Source organism: Ambystoma mexicanum, chromosome 6q, assembly GCF_040938575.1.
Source record: "Ambystoma mexicanum isolate Mex_15411 chromosome 6q, UKY_AmexF1_1, whole genome shotgun sequence".
Lineage (NCBI taxonomy): Eukaryota > Metazoa > Chordata > Amphibia > Caudata > Ambystomatidae > Ambystoma > Ambystoma mexicanum.
The window spans coordinates 855,078,735-855,095,033 of NC_090937.1; the positions used below are offsets into that span (position 1 = coordinate 855,078,735).

General features: G+C 46.7%; 1 protein-coding gene across 1 annotated transcript in view; it reads left to right on the plus strand.

Moving 5' to 3' along the window:
- KLHL2 (kelch like family member 2) overlaps positions 1-16,299 on the plus strand; it is an 864,825-nt gene that overhangs the window by 194,974 nt on the left and 653,552 nt on the right. Inside the window, exon 3 of the mRNA XM_069631381.1 lies at positions 11,587-11,693. Within this exon, the coding sequence (XP_069487482.1) occupies positions 11,587-11,693 (107 nt within the window). The remainder of the gene's footprint in view (positions 1-11,586; positions 11,694-16,299) is intronic.

Sequence of the window (16,299 nt, forward strand, 5' to 3'; positions counted from 1 at the left end):
CGATGTGCCAGTAGCAGCTATTGGAAAATGTTTGTACCTTGGCACTTTACGCATGGGTATCCCCTATAAACAATGGGTCGTCCCAAAAGCATGGGTTAAGAGTTACAAAAGAGTTTGAGTAGGAAAGTTGTATTGTGTTTTATTGTTGACTAAATTCCTGGTACATTGAATTGGGATTTTCAATCAATTTTAAAGGCCCGAACAATCTTAAATATGACAATTTTCCACAAAAATGTTTGGAGAGTATATATCTTGGCTGGTTGTGCCAGTAACGTGCGCTACACCCTATTGTTTAAGCATTTCATGAGTCATTCAAATGTTTGCACAGTCCACATCAGTGCTTTTTATTCATGTACTCGATAACAGCCAACACGTGTTTCGACCTATGGTCATTCTCAAGGCTGTTCAAAGTGCATTACAGAGAAAAAAACAACAAACAGACAGTAACAAACAAATCTATCCCACATAATTCACATGAAGCAATTAGTACATTCACATTGTATCACATGATGCGCATTCATTATGCAAGTTTTATACCCATGATGGATCAATGGTTGGGTTGGAGAAGAGCAGAAAGGAAACAGAAAATGGGGTAATTCCATTAGCAAATGTAATATCTTTGGGCTGGTAGTGTTAATTCTGATAAACAGTCCGTTTTGACCTTATCCCTGGTCCCTAGTAACAGTCCAATTGCGCCAAGTAGACGCCACCACTTTGGTGAATTCCTGAGTACCACCTGTGGAGCCGTGGCAGTGTTTGGGCCTAGTCTAATGGGCTGTCACAGTGACGTGTGTATAAGAATTCCAATTTGGCATGCAAGTGACCGTGGGTATACTAACTCAAGCATACAGAGTGGGCATTGGCCCATTGAGTGGGTTGTGATGAAGGGCTGAGGCTCCAATGGACTAAGAGAGTGATGGCTAGAATGAGGGCAGGTGGCGCAGAGGGTTGGGTTTTAGGTGGACATCTAGGGGATTCCTGCAGTACGTCACCCACAGGAGTCAGGTTCTTGAACATTTGGGGAGGGAATCATTTATATTAGCAGTGATCTTTTCCATCGCCCAGGTTTCCCAGATTCTAAGCCATCACCTGTTAAGAATAGGGCCGTCAGGGATTTCCAGGATTGGGCAAGGGTTAATGAGGGTTAATGAGGCCTCAGCTACGAGCTGAGTGATTAGAGACCCTATATCCCCAGGCAGCCCATACTCCCTTTTCTTGTCGGTATCCCCTAATATTAATGTTAGTCGAGTTAGTTGAATAGCGCATCTGGTGATATCCCTGGATAAAATATCTTTCCAGTAGAATTGAGAGTGGGGGCAGGACCACCACATATGCTCCAGCGTGCCAGCGTGCCAGCCTGCCCGCACCGCCTCCTTTGTCCCGTGAGCATAGCTCAGGAGCAACGTGCTCGCCTTGGAAGCAAGATGACACGGAGCAACACAGGTTCGATCCCCGGGTCCGTGCTTAGAAACCTCTGGGTATTAAGCGCATTATAAATAACCAATCATATATCATAACACAGGGGAGAATACCCTGTGGAAAATGTATGAAGATGGTGCGGGGAGAGATACCATCAAAGCATAATTTTATAAGAGTTCTCTATGATAAGGGTGCATTTCAAGCTTTTTTAGGCCATCGACCAGATGCAGGACTAGGACTCAGTGGGGATTTCTCTTTGGAGGCCCCTTCGCCAGGCTAACATGTATCGTAGCATTTCCCACGGGTCAGATCTATCCAGCAGCTTGTACATGCTAGTGATCCTATATTTTACTGGCATGCCCTTGATAAACAACTCGAGGGCTGTGGGATTCCTAGCTCTGGCATGAGGCACTTCCTTGACTGTGATCCAATGTCTCAACTGGCAATAACAAAGCCTCTGCTTCGGTTAGGGAGAATTTTATCTCGAAGTCGTCGTAAAGAAGTGGACGGTCCTGATCATAGCAATCTACAAGGTGACCTATTCCTCCATTAAACCAGCGATTGAAGGCGTTGGGGCTCAACTATGGTGAGATGTCTGTGTTTTTCTGGCCTGGTTTCATCCACAGAGTCTGTGCACCGCATCCCAATAGAATAGGTTCATAGAGGTTGAGCGTTAGAGGGGCCCACCCAGTGTACGGGATTGCTTGTGCATGAATGGGAGAAAGCTCAGTAGGTGGTGGATACTGGACTGTTCAAGGAGCGGCCAGCCCAAATGAGCAGATGCACGCCCCCATTTCTCTATGTGCGCCAGTTGCGCTGCTAGAAGGTAATGCCACAATTGGGGACCCCCTAGCCGCCCATTGCCACGGAGCGAAATAGAATCTTTCGGGACACCCTAGGGCACTTCTCCCCCATATGTAGTTGAACAGGCTAGCTTGGATACCCATGAGGGAGGATCTGCTGATCAGAATAGGAAGACTAGTGAAGAGGTATAACAATCTGAGGAGGATGTTCATCTTTATCAAGTGTATCAAGCACAACAAGTGAGTTATTATTTGTTCATTTTACCCAGCTCGATTACATCTAATGCCCTGTGGATATTATCGTGCATGGACCTGTTGACTACAAATCCCGACTGGTCAGGATGTATGAGAGAAGGGAGGGCCATGAGAGTCTGGTAGCAAGGATCTTCCCGAAGATCTTAGCATTGATGTTCAACAAAGCTATTGGCCGGTATGAGTCGCAACTGGAGGCCAGCTTGCCTGGTTTGAGAAGCAGGACCATCAAGAATTCCGCCATTGTTTAGGAGACTGAGTTGGAGGATAGAAAACTGTTAAAGAGGATGGTCAGGGGGGATAGTTGATTTTTAAAGGTTTTGTAAAATCGAGCTGTGAAGCTGTCGGGCCTGGGGATTTGCTGAGGGAGAGAGGTGAGATGTCCTCCTCGACTATCTCTTTGGAGATCGGCAAGTTAATGGAATCCCAGTCTGCGTCGGATATTGGAGAGAGCATGTCTCTCTCGATGTAGGCGTTCTGTGTGGCCGCATCTCGTAAGGGATCGGCAAATAGCTGGAAGAATCTGTGCGTCTCTTCGCATTTCTCCACCTCACCGTACCTCAGCATCTCGGATGTGTACTTGAGCCTTATGATCCTATTTCAAGCACTAATAGCCTTTGCCTTTGGTAGCCAGTAGCATGTTAGCCTTGTTGCCTTGTCTGTAATATTCCTGCCTGGTTACAGAGATCACATGATCGATGCAATCTGCTAAATGGACTTCAAGATGGGACCTAGTGGACTCCTTGACATTGACGAAGGCAGAGGAGCAGGCGATCAGTTCACCTCTGAGAACCACTTTGAACACATCCCATATGGTGTTCCAGGATAGGTCTGGGGTGATGTTGGTGGCAAAGTATTTTTCTATCAATGTGTTTACCTCTATTCAAATGGTTGGGTCTCAGAGGAGTGAATCCTTGAGTTGCCAACGGGGTTTAGGGGTGGGTGAGAGCCTGTCTACCAAGAGATCTGCTGTCACCGGGGGGTGGTCCATAAGGTTCCTTATCCAGATATCAACCCTTGCCAGGGAGAGGATAAATGCTGGAGATATAAGGAGTAAGTCAAGACTCCAGTAAAGCCTGTGGACATGTTAAAAGAAGGAGAAGTCTTGCTCCTCAGGGTGACGCACCTACCAGGAATCCACAACAATCAATTTGTGGAGTAGATTGAGGAGGGCAAGGGCATTCCGAAAATCTGTCTGTGTAGGCTGTGAAGATTTGTCCAATGAGGGGTTTAGTGTGCTGTTAATGCCCCCGCCCATGATTAGCTGGCACCCAGTGAATTCAGAGTGCATTGGGCTGAATGTCTTGAAAAAGGAGTCCTGTGCCTGATTTGGAGTATATATCAAGGCAAGAGTGACTCACTGCCCACCTAGGCTTCCCTTAAGAAGGAGATATCAGCCCTCAGGGTCCCTATTTATCCTGTGCTTGGTGAAGGGGAGCACCTTGGATATGAGGATTGCGACCCATCTTTACTTGTTATGATATGATAGGTTATTTATAACGCACTTAATAACCAGAGGTTTCTAAGCGCGGACCTGGGGATCGAACTTGTGTTGCTCCGTGTCGTCTTGCTTCCAAGGTGAGCACGTTGCCCCTGAGCTATCCTCCCAAGACCATAGAGCTGCAGGATACAAAGGACTGAAATGGAAATTAGGGATATCTAGGGTAGAGTTCATCTTTTGGAAATAAATGGGTCTCTTGGAGGAAGGCAATGCTACACATTGGGTGGCTTAACACTTGGAGAATCATTTTTCTTTTACTGGGCAATTTAAGGCCCAGGTTATTGAGGGAAAGCAATAGCATGGAGGGCGAGGGACCTGGGACATTTGGGTAATTTGTCATGGGCATCGAGGTGAGAATAAGCTGTAGTATCCCGAGGCGAGTATAAGTTGTAGTAGCTGGGACAGAGCCTGTTGGTGTAGACCTAAGGGTAAGAGCTGCAGGATGGAGGGTAAGGAATGCATAGAACAACTGGGGAGAACTGGTGTAGTGGCCTTAGCCACTGGTTCTGAGCCAGCTGTAGGGTGCATCTCTGGCGAGGGAGGCATAATAACAGCTGTTATGGAAGTGGGGGTAATGCAGACATTCATTGAGGCACAGTCAGAATTTTGGGTAGACCATTAGCATGCAGTAAGTAGAATGAACATAAGGTAATGCACAGGCGTAAGGATTGCAGTGGAGGCCATTCTTGACCCAACTGCTAGTTGGTGGCGGGCAGACTGGCCCAGGTGGAGAGTCATGTTGGTTGAGGCTCTCGAGGGGTTGGACTCATGCTATCCTCCCTGGTCGGCCGATACTTCTTCGGGGGCCGACAGGCTCTTCATAATTTCTGACCCTGGGCGAGGGCGTCCGAGTCTCTCTCGGAAGGAACCGGGGCCTAGGATGGTCAGAGTCCTGCAGGAATTCCGCTTCCCTCAGGTCTGACAGTGCCCAGGTCTTATGGCTCCAAATGAAAAGGAGGGAGCATGGGAAGTGTGAGGCGTCAGAAATGAGAGGCAGTCACAACGTATTACCTTTCTCAACATTAGTCAGTTCATTAACAGCAAGGCGGTTGGATGAAGGCTTAACTTTCCCTATACTAACGTGAATGTCCCTTGCTTTGAAACTAAAACTAAAGCAGGATGAGCTTTTGTCTAAACTTAATCTGACCCTCACACGAACATACACAATTAAACAGTGCAAGGTAAATGTTTCAAAGTTCAACTCAACAGGAAAATGCAACAACTCAAATATATACCTTCAACCAAAACAATTCTTGTATCCAAGGGGTGGCTCCTTCGCCAGTATTGTTTCAGATAAACAGTTCACAAGGTTTTGTATCAAGACCAGTCTCTTGAAAGCAACACAAATGTCTCTTTTACCTAATACTTTCTTCAGGATGGCATACCAAATGTTCATTTCAGAACATTGGTTGGAATAAAGCAAAGAGGAAGTATTTCGTAGGATGGCAAAACAAAATGGCTTTTCCACAATATTGGTTAGAATATGATAACAGAAAGTCTTTCCTAATGTTCAGGATTGTTAAACAAATGTATTTTCTCCAATGATGATTCAAGTATGGCAAAAGGCAAATCTTTTCAAAGTTACTGGTTGACAAAAATGTTCAATTGAAATAAGAACTTAATATGACCAAGTCTTTCTTTAACACGCCAATTCAAAGTGAGTTTCCTAGTACACTCTCCTGCCAGGAAACTTCTCAACTGAAAACTCTTGATATCCTGGTTTACTCTCCTGCCAGGAATAGCTCTCCTTTGATTTTGTATCACATAGATCCCGTGGTGTACACTTCTGCCAGGTATCCCTTCTCAAAAAGGTCTCACTCCCTGGTGCTCTTATCAGGTCTCTTTAGTGAGGAACCTGAGGGCATTCTCAGATCTACTCCCCTTGGATCCTCTGCGCAGGTGGCCAGGGAAAGGCCATCACTTTTGGATCCTGACCCTGGGGGTGGAGAAGCGAGGGAGGATCACCTGGGTGGAGGGTCCTTTGGGGAATGGGAATGAGATGTTCACAGGCGAGACACAGTATTCAGCATTTCCCTTCTGGGAAGAGACCCCTATTGCTGAGGTAGTTATGGGATATTGTTACCCATGTCCCATTGACCAAGAAAATTAAGGGAGCTATCACCAGTCCAGACAGACCAGAAAGAGGGTGAAAAAGATTAGGGGTAAGATGGGTGAGACATGGTATCACCCTTTTCCCACTGACGGCCAACCTAACCCTCCCCCGACCTTTATGGACTATTACAAGCCAGCTCCACTCATTTTCCCATGTGACACTTGACAGTACTGAGACGAGGAAGAGGAGACTGCGAGTAATGCAACTAGGCCATGTCACCACTTTAATACTGGGACGAGGAAGATGCCAGCAAAGTATAGTTAATGTCAGGAATGTTCTCTTGATCATGGTCAGGTAAATCCAATTAGAAGTACACACCTGCACCTGTCAAAAACTTACAGGTGTATACAAGGAGACAAAATGTCCAGCAAGAGGGGAAACAGGGAGTCCTGTGGGCAGGAGACCAGCAGGTAACCTGTGTTCAGAGGAGGCAGCCGTGGTGGGACCTGTGGAGGAGCCAGGATGCCGGCAAAAAGCCCAGAAAGTCTGCCCAACCTAAGGCGAGTTGGGTCGTTAGGCTGTTGCAGGGGCAGGAGCCTCAGTGGTGAAGAAACCAGCTCCTTGGGCTGTGGGACTGCGAGGGAGAGTGGTACGATGTCTGCATCCAGAAGGAGCTAGCAGAGCAACCCGCGAGGACAATACCAGCCCTGAGGTTTGAGCGTGGCTTGCAGCAGCAGTTTTTCCACTACCAGCAGAGGCTGTGAGAAGCAGCACAAGGCACCACAGAACTACGCTGAAGACCAGTGAGTGTCGGGAGTGGCACTTGGCAGCCAGGGGCATTCCTAGCGGGTGGCAGAAAGGTCATGTTTAGCAAACTGAAGGAAAAACCTGAAAATAAACACACTAAATGCATATGAATACCGAACCAAATGGGAACTTGAAATTAAGCAAGTAACCAAAGACAGCTAAAGGGAAAGTGCCATATGACAACAGCACACAAGAAAAGGGCACCAGTGTGAAAGAGCGCTATATAAAGGTGGGACAAGAGTAAGACCACCACAAAGAGAACATTACAAACAAATGCAGTGTAGCAAGGCCAAAGAATGGCAGGGGGTGTGTGACATTCTCTGGTAGAGCCAGTAGGCTACTGAGGAGAAGCCAGAGAAGGGTGAATATAGTCCACAAAGCCAGGAGGCCAACAAATAGAGGGATCCTGGCTGCATGACCTGTGATGGGTGGTCCATGTTGTCTGACAACTGAGCCTAGATCGGTGAGCCCTCAACTGTCAGAACCAAAAGACATTGTGGAATAAACCAAGAAGGGGCACTGTCAGTGAATAGATGAGGCAATCAAGGAACATGGTCAGGCAGACCTTGCGTTGTGTTAAATCTTGCTGTTTGGAAGACTGAAAGTGGTATACTTGGCGGAGCCGAAGTCTTGGGGAAGGGAGCCCTGAGACACGAGGAGTTATACTTGTTGTCTTTGAACTGTCCTGCTTGGAACTTGGGGAAGGGAACCCCGAGGATTGTGTGGAATTGTGTTACCGTGAATGGGAAAGAGGTAATTCTGAGAATTTTGTGGAACGTTCTTGAACTTGGGGAAGGGGAAGGGGAGAGGGAAAGGGAAGGGGAGCTGAAATAGAAGCTAAGAGCTGGAAGAAGCTCTGAACTTTATGTTGATCACTATTTCTTTGATTATTGACATACCTACATACTGTTTAGCTTTAGTTGTGAGGGCAAGCATAGGTTTTGGATGCAGACAGTCTGTTAATTTGAACTCTTTGACTCAGAATTTCCTTAGTTTTTGTCACATTGGAAAATCCCACCTTAGTATACGGCAAGTTAGGCCTTCTACCATTCTGAAATTTGAGTTAATAAATTACTTTGTTTTGAATCGTGAATCTGTTGTTTGTGTCGTACTTCATGATGCCTTCACAATTCACATTCTTCAAACTGAAAACTCTGGAATCCTGGTTTATTCTCCTGCCAGGAATGTCATTCTTCTTTCAAAAAGGTTAATTACCTAATACTCTTATCAAACCTTTCTGCAACATTGATAATGATAATTATATGATATTTTATTTATATTGTGCTCATACACAAGTGTTTCACATTCTCTTTAAATGCCACGCAATTGTCCTCCTTCAACAACACATCTTTGTTGACTTCAGTTGTTGCTTGTGCCAATTTCCCCCATACTCACATCGCATTTATGAGGGGTTTTCAAGCTGTGTCTGTCAACCTTTCTTTCAACCTCTCTTTACTCTTGGCAATGCATGTTCCAGGTTTTCCCCAACTGACATCTCATGTCAGGATAATTGTGCAAATGTTGCCTCTTTATTTCTCTCCCAATCTCTTTTGCCTCTTGGCAATGTTAGTTCCAGGTTTCCCCCAACTGACTTCTTATGGCAGGAGAATTGCACTCCGATTGCCCCTGTTGTTCTCTTGTTAATGTCTTTTGGCTTAGGCAATGCTGGTCCCAATTTTCCCCCAACTGGCATCTCATGGCAGAACTGTAACATATTCATCTTTTCCTTTCAGCTATATTTGGTCAGTATTTAAAATTACTTTCAAAATACTTTCTCGCGTATTTGCACGTCCCGGGGCCCCCTTCGCTGCAAGGCTAACTCACCGGTTCACTGTGCGGATGCTGAGATGTGCTCGCAAGAGGCCAGTTTCCCATTCTGGGCACAGTCTCACTAGGTCCCCGCGTCGGCTCTACTGCCCTTCGCCACCAAGACCCACGCAGTTCGGCAGGACCGCATCTCTCTCGCCGTCTGCTACGCACCATCAGCTTTCTCTCTTCCGGAGTTCCTCTCCTTCGGTTACAAACACTGCAAAACTACTTCTGGCAAGCATCTCTCATTCTCCCCTATCACTCTACAGTCTTCCTTCTCTCTTCTTTGTTCCCCCATTAACAGGTGATCTGGGATTTAAATGTCCTACGAAGTTGACTACGTTGGTAACAACTAGACTGCACATTATTTTTAACATCACATTTCCTGCACATGGACTCCTTGCTCCTCTTCCTCATCTCAGTACTTGAGGAGTTGGGATTTGGAGTTGCATTTAAAATACTATCACCATAAACATCAGATGTTTCATATTTTCTATGTTCACCCTGTACACTTGAAGACTGAATAGGTTTTTGAGTGGTTCTCAAGGTTTTACAATTAAATGGTTTTGAATAATGGCAGCAAGCTATCAAAAACTCCAGAATTAAGGGATCTCCCCACAATAAAGTCACCACTTTGCCCTGCCAGCCATCGCCCCCATGTGATCCACCCTCAGAATACCACCCCCACGGTCAGGGTCATGATCAGAGCGACTGGCTTCCCCTGGCCACATGGGAGGAGACTGTAGGCTGGGATTAGTGATGACTCCGCAGGATTCATCACAGAAGCCCAGCAATATTTGCTATTCCTTTCGGCGAGCCAGGAGTTTACAGATTTGAATGTTCATCGTTCCGCTAGGGTAGAGAGAGGGCCAGGTCCCGAAACAACTGGATCTTGATGTAGCACAGTTCACCCTTGAGGCAGGACTGTCTCAATACCTCCTCCTTGACTTTGAAGGAATGCACCCTGGCGAGGACGACCAGGATCATGTTCTTCAATTTTTGGACAGCTGAATACACCCTATGGGTGTGGTCCAGGATTATGGGCTCGCCATCTGGCGGAGAGTGGATGGATTCGAAGAGGCTCAGTTTGGGATATGAATAGGAAATCCCCTGACTCAGATGTTGTTTCTCCTGGCATTATTTTCAAGATCGGTCTGTTTTGCCTGGAGTTGTTCGGCTGCTGATTCCAAGGTGTCAATTCTTTTTCTCAGTTCCACCAATTCGTATGACTGCTCGCAGGTTGTGTCCTCGAGGTTGCTGCTCTTTTGATCTGCACCCAGGACCCGGTTGTCCAGGGTCGTGATCTTCTGGCACATATCTGCCATGCTGGAGTGAATTTCACTTTTAATCTCTTGTAGGAGGCGTTGCAAATCCTCCTTGGTGGTGGGGGCCTCCACCTGGGGCGATTGGGTATCCTGTGTGTAGATTTGTGCTTTGGTCCTAAGTTCCTGCTTCTTCCCTTTGTCCGTAAACTTGCTAGGTTTGCCTTACTTGGCCATGGTAAAGATAAGGTAATTGCTATTGCTAGTGAGGGCGGGACCCAGGCGACAATGGCAGCCAAGCAGCAGGAACCCATGGGTGGGAGATTCGGAGGTCTGTTTATTGCATGCTTGCAAGAGCAGGGCTAATGCTGATCCGCCTTGTGGTGGTCTGGCAAATTCCACTTTGGGCGATGGGGCATGGGCTGAGTCGCTGTACGGGCAGCCTGCCTGACAACAGGTGGTCCCAGTGGGTGCCTCTATACCCTATCCAGACATTGTTGCTGTGCCAGGGCTATGCTTGGCCACACCCCCTCTCCAGGGCCACTGCCACAGGTGCACCCCATATCTGAAGGTCTCCTCCCCATCAGTGGGAGTGATGTGCAGGCTGTGCTGAGCCCCCAGAGGATGAGACAGGGGCAGGCTGCGTCTCCACTATCAGCTACGTCAGGAAGGGGGACGCTGTTGCCCCTGCTGGCTCTTTTTTCAGACTCCCCTGTGCTCGGGTGGAGTGAAAGGCATGAGCCGAGGCTCCCAGGGCTTATGATGGTTGGTGCGGTCAGCACACTCCATGTTGAACAGTCCCCCATCCTCAGAGGGTTATAAGGGTGTAAGTGTGGCAACAGTCCAGTTGCTCTGAGGCGGAATCTGCCTCCTCCCTGGCTCCAGGCTAGTCCCCCGGGTCAGGGACATCCCCCGGGTGCCTCCCAGGCTGAGGCCTCCTCCTCTCAGCTACCTGGGTGCCACATGTGCAGGTAAGGAGATGTGGCCAGTAGAACCCCCGGTCACCGACCCTCCCCCCTGGATGCATCCAATACGGGTACAGTGTTGATGAGTAAGTGAGGCGCCCCCCACCTCCAGGGTTTCCCAGCGGATTTCCCGGGTTGGGTGATGTTCCGTGACATGGATTGTGCTGCCGCCGAGTTTAGCCTACTCTCCTCTCTTCCGGCCTAATGGTCTGTGCTCTTTGGCACACCAGCTTGCTGGGTTGGACCGTGGTCGTTCGGGTTCCCCTCTGGGGCTAGGCTACCACTGGGCGGGTGTTAGGAGGTCAGATTCCTGGCTCTATGCTCTTTTGAGCACACCTCTCAGAGCTTTACATGAGTGCGACGGTCATGTTAGCCACGCCCCTGATTGACATATTTTTATTGACATCTAAAAACAATCGCTTATACCAAGTTATAAACCCATTAGACAAACGCCTTCCATTTTTGTAACGTAAAGAGTTTGTTTGAAAACTGTGAGAACATTTAAATGAGTGGAAGGTGTGGCATGATATGGTGGGTTCAGTATGGTACTGTTAAATACGAAGAATGGGGCCTGCACCAAGAAGCATGCTTCATAAATATCTTTGTTGCAGCCTCATATTATTGTAGAAAGTTGAAAACTCGGTTTTGTTCATCCCAGAGCCACAGATGTCGTGCTTGGATTAAATGACCCTTACCTTTGTCTTTTTCTCCTCAGTCAAAACTTGCTGTGCGATGTCACCATTGTAGCAGAGGATGTGGAGATCACAGCACATAAAGTGGTTCTGGCGGCCTGCAGTCCTTACTTCCATGCAATGTTTACAGGTATTTATGTCATTCACTAATATACTGGACCAACGCTTCTCACTTTGTTTTAGAATGTGGAGGTATGCCCTAATCCAAGGAGTGAAAATGTACCTGGTGAAACACCCTTCTGAATATGCAGGCCTCCTGCCAAAAACACATTGGGGCTCATTATAAGTTTGCAGGAATCCTGGCAGTAAATCCAACAGGATACCAGCAAAATGTATTTCCGTTACTGCCACATGGCCTGGCAGAATTACTGCTGGATTACAAGTGGCGGTGGCACAGTAAATCACAATTATTTCAGAGATATTGGACTCTATGGCGCATTTTTGCCGGAATTACCATGCCGGTAATTCCGCAGTGGTAATTCCGGCACAATTTGGTGGTCAGATGGCAGATTTACCTCCAGCTCATACCTGTAGGTGAATCCTCCAGCTTTCCACCAAACTTGTAGTTGGGCGGTGCAGGAATGAGGTGGTATATGGCAATTCTTGTAATGTGTCTAGTGTAACATATCTGTCTTGCCTCTGTGTTTGATACTGTTTTTGGTACAATATCTATGACCTGAAGACTAGGCGTTTGGCACAAAGGACAAACCGATATTCCACTTTACCTGTCTGATAAAGCCTGGTTGCATTTCTTTGCTAGGAAAGTAATTGTGACTATGTCGCTGCTTTTACTTGCATCACATTTGTTCTCCCAAACCTCATCTGACATGCCTGTAGCTCTGCTGTTAACTGACAGTGTAATCGTTTAATGTGAAGTCATACATCCAAATTGCCACGTAGCGTCTTTTCTTTTGCAGTTGGTCAGCTGGTACAAGTGGATCTAGGTCATGTGACCTAAGCCTCACCCACCTCCTAATCACTTCCAATTTTTTGGCACTTCTTGTGTCTTCCTCACCTCTTTCTTTACCTCCTTAGCTCTTAGAGTCTAGGGCATCATTAGTTTCTGTGTCTGTGGCTAAGGTCAGACAAAGAAACTGGCAATTCCTCTTTGTTCTTGTTAGGACCTGGAACCCCTGTGCCACATATCCCAGTTAATCCAGCAGCATGTCCATCACACCCCTCTCCCCCATTATATGCAAACACCAGGTCCACACTGAGCTCCCATCCAAAAAAAAAACCACACACACCACACACACACACCACACACACACACACACACACACACACACACACACACACACACACACACACACACACACACACACACACACACACACACACACACACACACACACACACACACACACACACACACACACACACACACACACACACACACACACACACACACACACACACACACACACACACACACACACACACACACACACACACACACACACACACACACACACACACACACACAAGATGTGCTCATCCCCTCAGTCTACAGCATCCAATCCAATGACTGTAAAGGGAAGACGGGCAGAGGGCTTGCTGTTATCCACAAGACTTCATGGAAATGCACCCTAAAGAAGGACACACCTCACTTGCAAACATGGAACTCCTTGCTTGCCACCTCACTGTCACTGAGACAGCTACCTTTGACCTGATTTGCCGACCACCCTAACCAACAAGGCTTTTCTCAACAAAATCATAGACCTCATCACAACATCATCCGTCAACAACACAACTAACATCTGAAGACCTCTCCATATCCCAGAGTCACACCACCAAAAAAAGAAATACCCTCTACTTTAACAGCTCGAAAAACAAAGAAATCCAACAACTCATCTAAAAAAAATAACATGCAGAAAAGGTACCACACTTGATGTTGTATTCACCACCCCCCACCATTGTATATCTTCCCCTCCTACCTTTGGTCTGGACAGACCACACATCCATACCCATCCTTCTATACTACACACATCACCACTAGGGGGGGAAAACCAAACCAATCAAGATGCCAGACCATTCTTTCAAGAACTCCCCATTTGTGCACTGGAAGTAAAACACATCAGTTTGACCTCCATACCCAACCACTCAGAGATTGTCAATCCCCGGCTCAGCACACCCAACCACACTCTAATTTAGACCACCAGCAGCCATGTACCACTGAAACCTACCATACCAGCAATAAGAAATCCACACCTTCACACCCACAGGAACTCATTGACAGCAAGGGCACTATTTTGAGACAAGGCAACGGAAGGAGAAAATCCCATTAACCAGAAGACATCACCTTGAAGATCCACCATTCAGTACACATGACAACCATCTTCATAGCCAAAGCAAATTAATAAACCACAATCATCATGGAAGCATTAAACAAGTGCTGAGTAATCCTCCAAGCTGTGAAGCACCTCATCAACCCCAGCCCGACCCTGCAATACCACAATACACTGAGAAATACAACTGCAGTCAGACGAAGGGGTCAGACAAAGAGGTGATTTTTCAATTTAAGAGTTTTATTTAACAAAAAGCAAAAGGGACCTTTCTCTCCCTACAACTAAAGGGTTGGCCCTACCTAACTGAATTCTAACTTTGGTGCTCATCGTCAGGGTGGTTGTCAACTTAAGTGTTTATTCTCTGTCCAGAAATATCCTACTCTGACCCTACCACTAACAAAAGATATTCTAAACAATAGAGGATCACCAGGACAATGATTTCCTTCTCCTGGTTCAGCTGGTTCAGCTTTAGGGCTGTTTTCTGACAATCTTTTGAAATAACTTCTGATTCAACAATAGGTGAGATCAGAAGAATGACTCCCTTCTCCTGATCAAACTGTATCAGTCTTAAAGGCTGTTTTCGGATAGCCTCTGGTGACAGCCTTCAAGAATCCTTGTAGTTGCTTCCAGGATCTTTCCTTGTCTTGATCAAATGTCCAAAAGTGAAACAAGGGATATCACTCCCGAAGTATCTTTGGCTTCTTCCTCTATTCTTAACAGCACTATTGTTGAAGAGATCGCTCTTGTAACTTCCTTGGCTCTCAATGATTATTGTGACGAGGGAGATTACTCTCGATGCAATCTTGCTTTCTGATGTCTTTATCACTGTTACTGTGACGAGGGAGATGACTCCAATCTTCAATCTTGATACCCTCTAAGTAATTACTGTGACATGGGAGATTACTCCCGAGGCATTCTTCACACTTAATACCTTCTCGGTAGTTACTGTGACGAGGGCGATTATTCCCGAAGTATTCTTCAGTATTGTTGGGTTTAACACAGTTACTGTGATGAGGAAGATTACTCCTGAGGTACTCTTCAGTATTACCCAAACCCCTACAGCGTCTCCCATGACTCCTGTTACCTTCTTTCTCATGAGACCACGTCACTCGCTCTTCCCGGGCTGTTGGTCTTGCGTCTTCTTGTGGAGGGCTCTCAGCATCTCTCTCTCCGCTCCCTACTTTACCACGTTGGCTGCGGAGGCTTACTAGGCATTTTGTTGTCTGCATAGTTGTAGGACTGCACAGTCCACCTCCCAGAGGTCACACCACCGTTAACCTGGTTCCAGCTTCTGCCTAGGTCAGTTCTCGGCTCCACGACAGGGAGTTCTTTTGAGCCTTCCACAATGTCCTCACGGCCAAGGACCAGGTTCTTCTGCTTGCTTCCTCGTTCCCATGTTTGAACTTCCTGGGGTTGACAGGCTTCACACCAGGTTCTCGTTTCAGCAAGTCCCTTCTTGCTTTTCATGGTCTTTAGATGAGTCCTCCCCAACAGAGTGCCAGAGTCTCTCTTTTGTGTTGATGAGACATTCTTTATGCTTTCATGTGGCCACCTGTTCTCAGTACTGCTGATATTTAGAAAATTAGTAGTTTGCATCACTCCTTCAATGTTCCTCAGTACTTTTGAGAGATGACTCATGATCACCTTGTGTGTTTCTCCTTGTGTTGTTATTGTCATGTTTTATTTAATGAAAGAAGGAAGTATTACAATAACAGACAGTGGTCTTCTTAGGTTGGTTCTTGGAAGACCTTGAGGATTGCATGCTCACAAAGGTAAGGGGGTTATGGAGTCTCATCACGGAACGGTAGTCCCTGTCCCCATGAGGGGAGTCTCTCCCTGTGAGGTCCCGCATCCTGCAACCCCTAGGCGGTTTGTTGCATAATAGGCGCACCTCCCTAGCCTCAATGGTTAGAGTTCACCTCTAGGGATACGTGATGAGACCCCATGAATCGTCACAATAGACAAGACAAGGCAATACAATGACTCCAAATACACCAGAGACGTCTCACCCATACCATCTCAAAACATATCAGGACAATTACTGCAGAAGACCGGCCCGGCACTCTTGCAGGCCCTCCCAAACCCACCATCTTCAAAGACATGATCTTCCTGTCCTCTTTTATAATAATCATCATAGGTGAAGCATTCCCAGCACTTCTTAACATCATCAGTGCATATATCACACACGGCACTTTCTGTGATGCACTGAAAATGGGACAGATCCTCCTCCTGCTTAAGAAACCCACAGTCAACCCAAATGACCTAGCTTACTATCTCCCCATCACACGCATCAAGTGACTGAGAAGACCAACACCATCCAGCAGGAGCATTCAGCATCTAAGTTATGTGTGATGATCTATGATTCCTGGATAAAGGAGCTCCCTGCATACTTGTCCTACTCAACCTCTCTGCCACCTTCAATTCTGTTAGCCATTAAGTTCTTCCCAA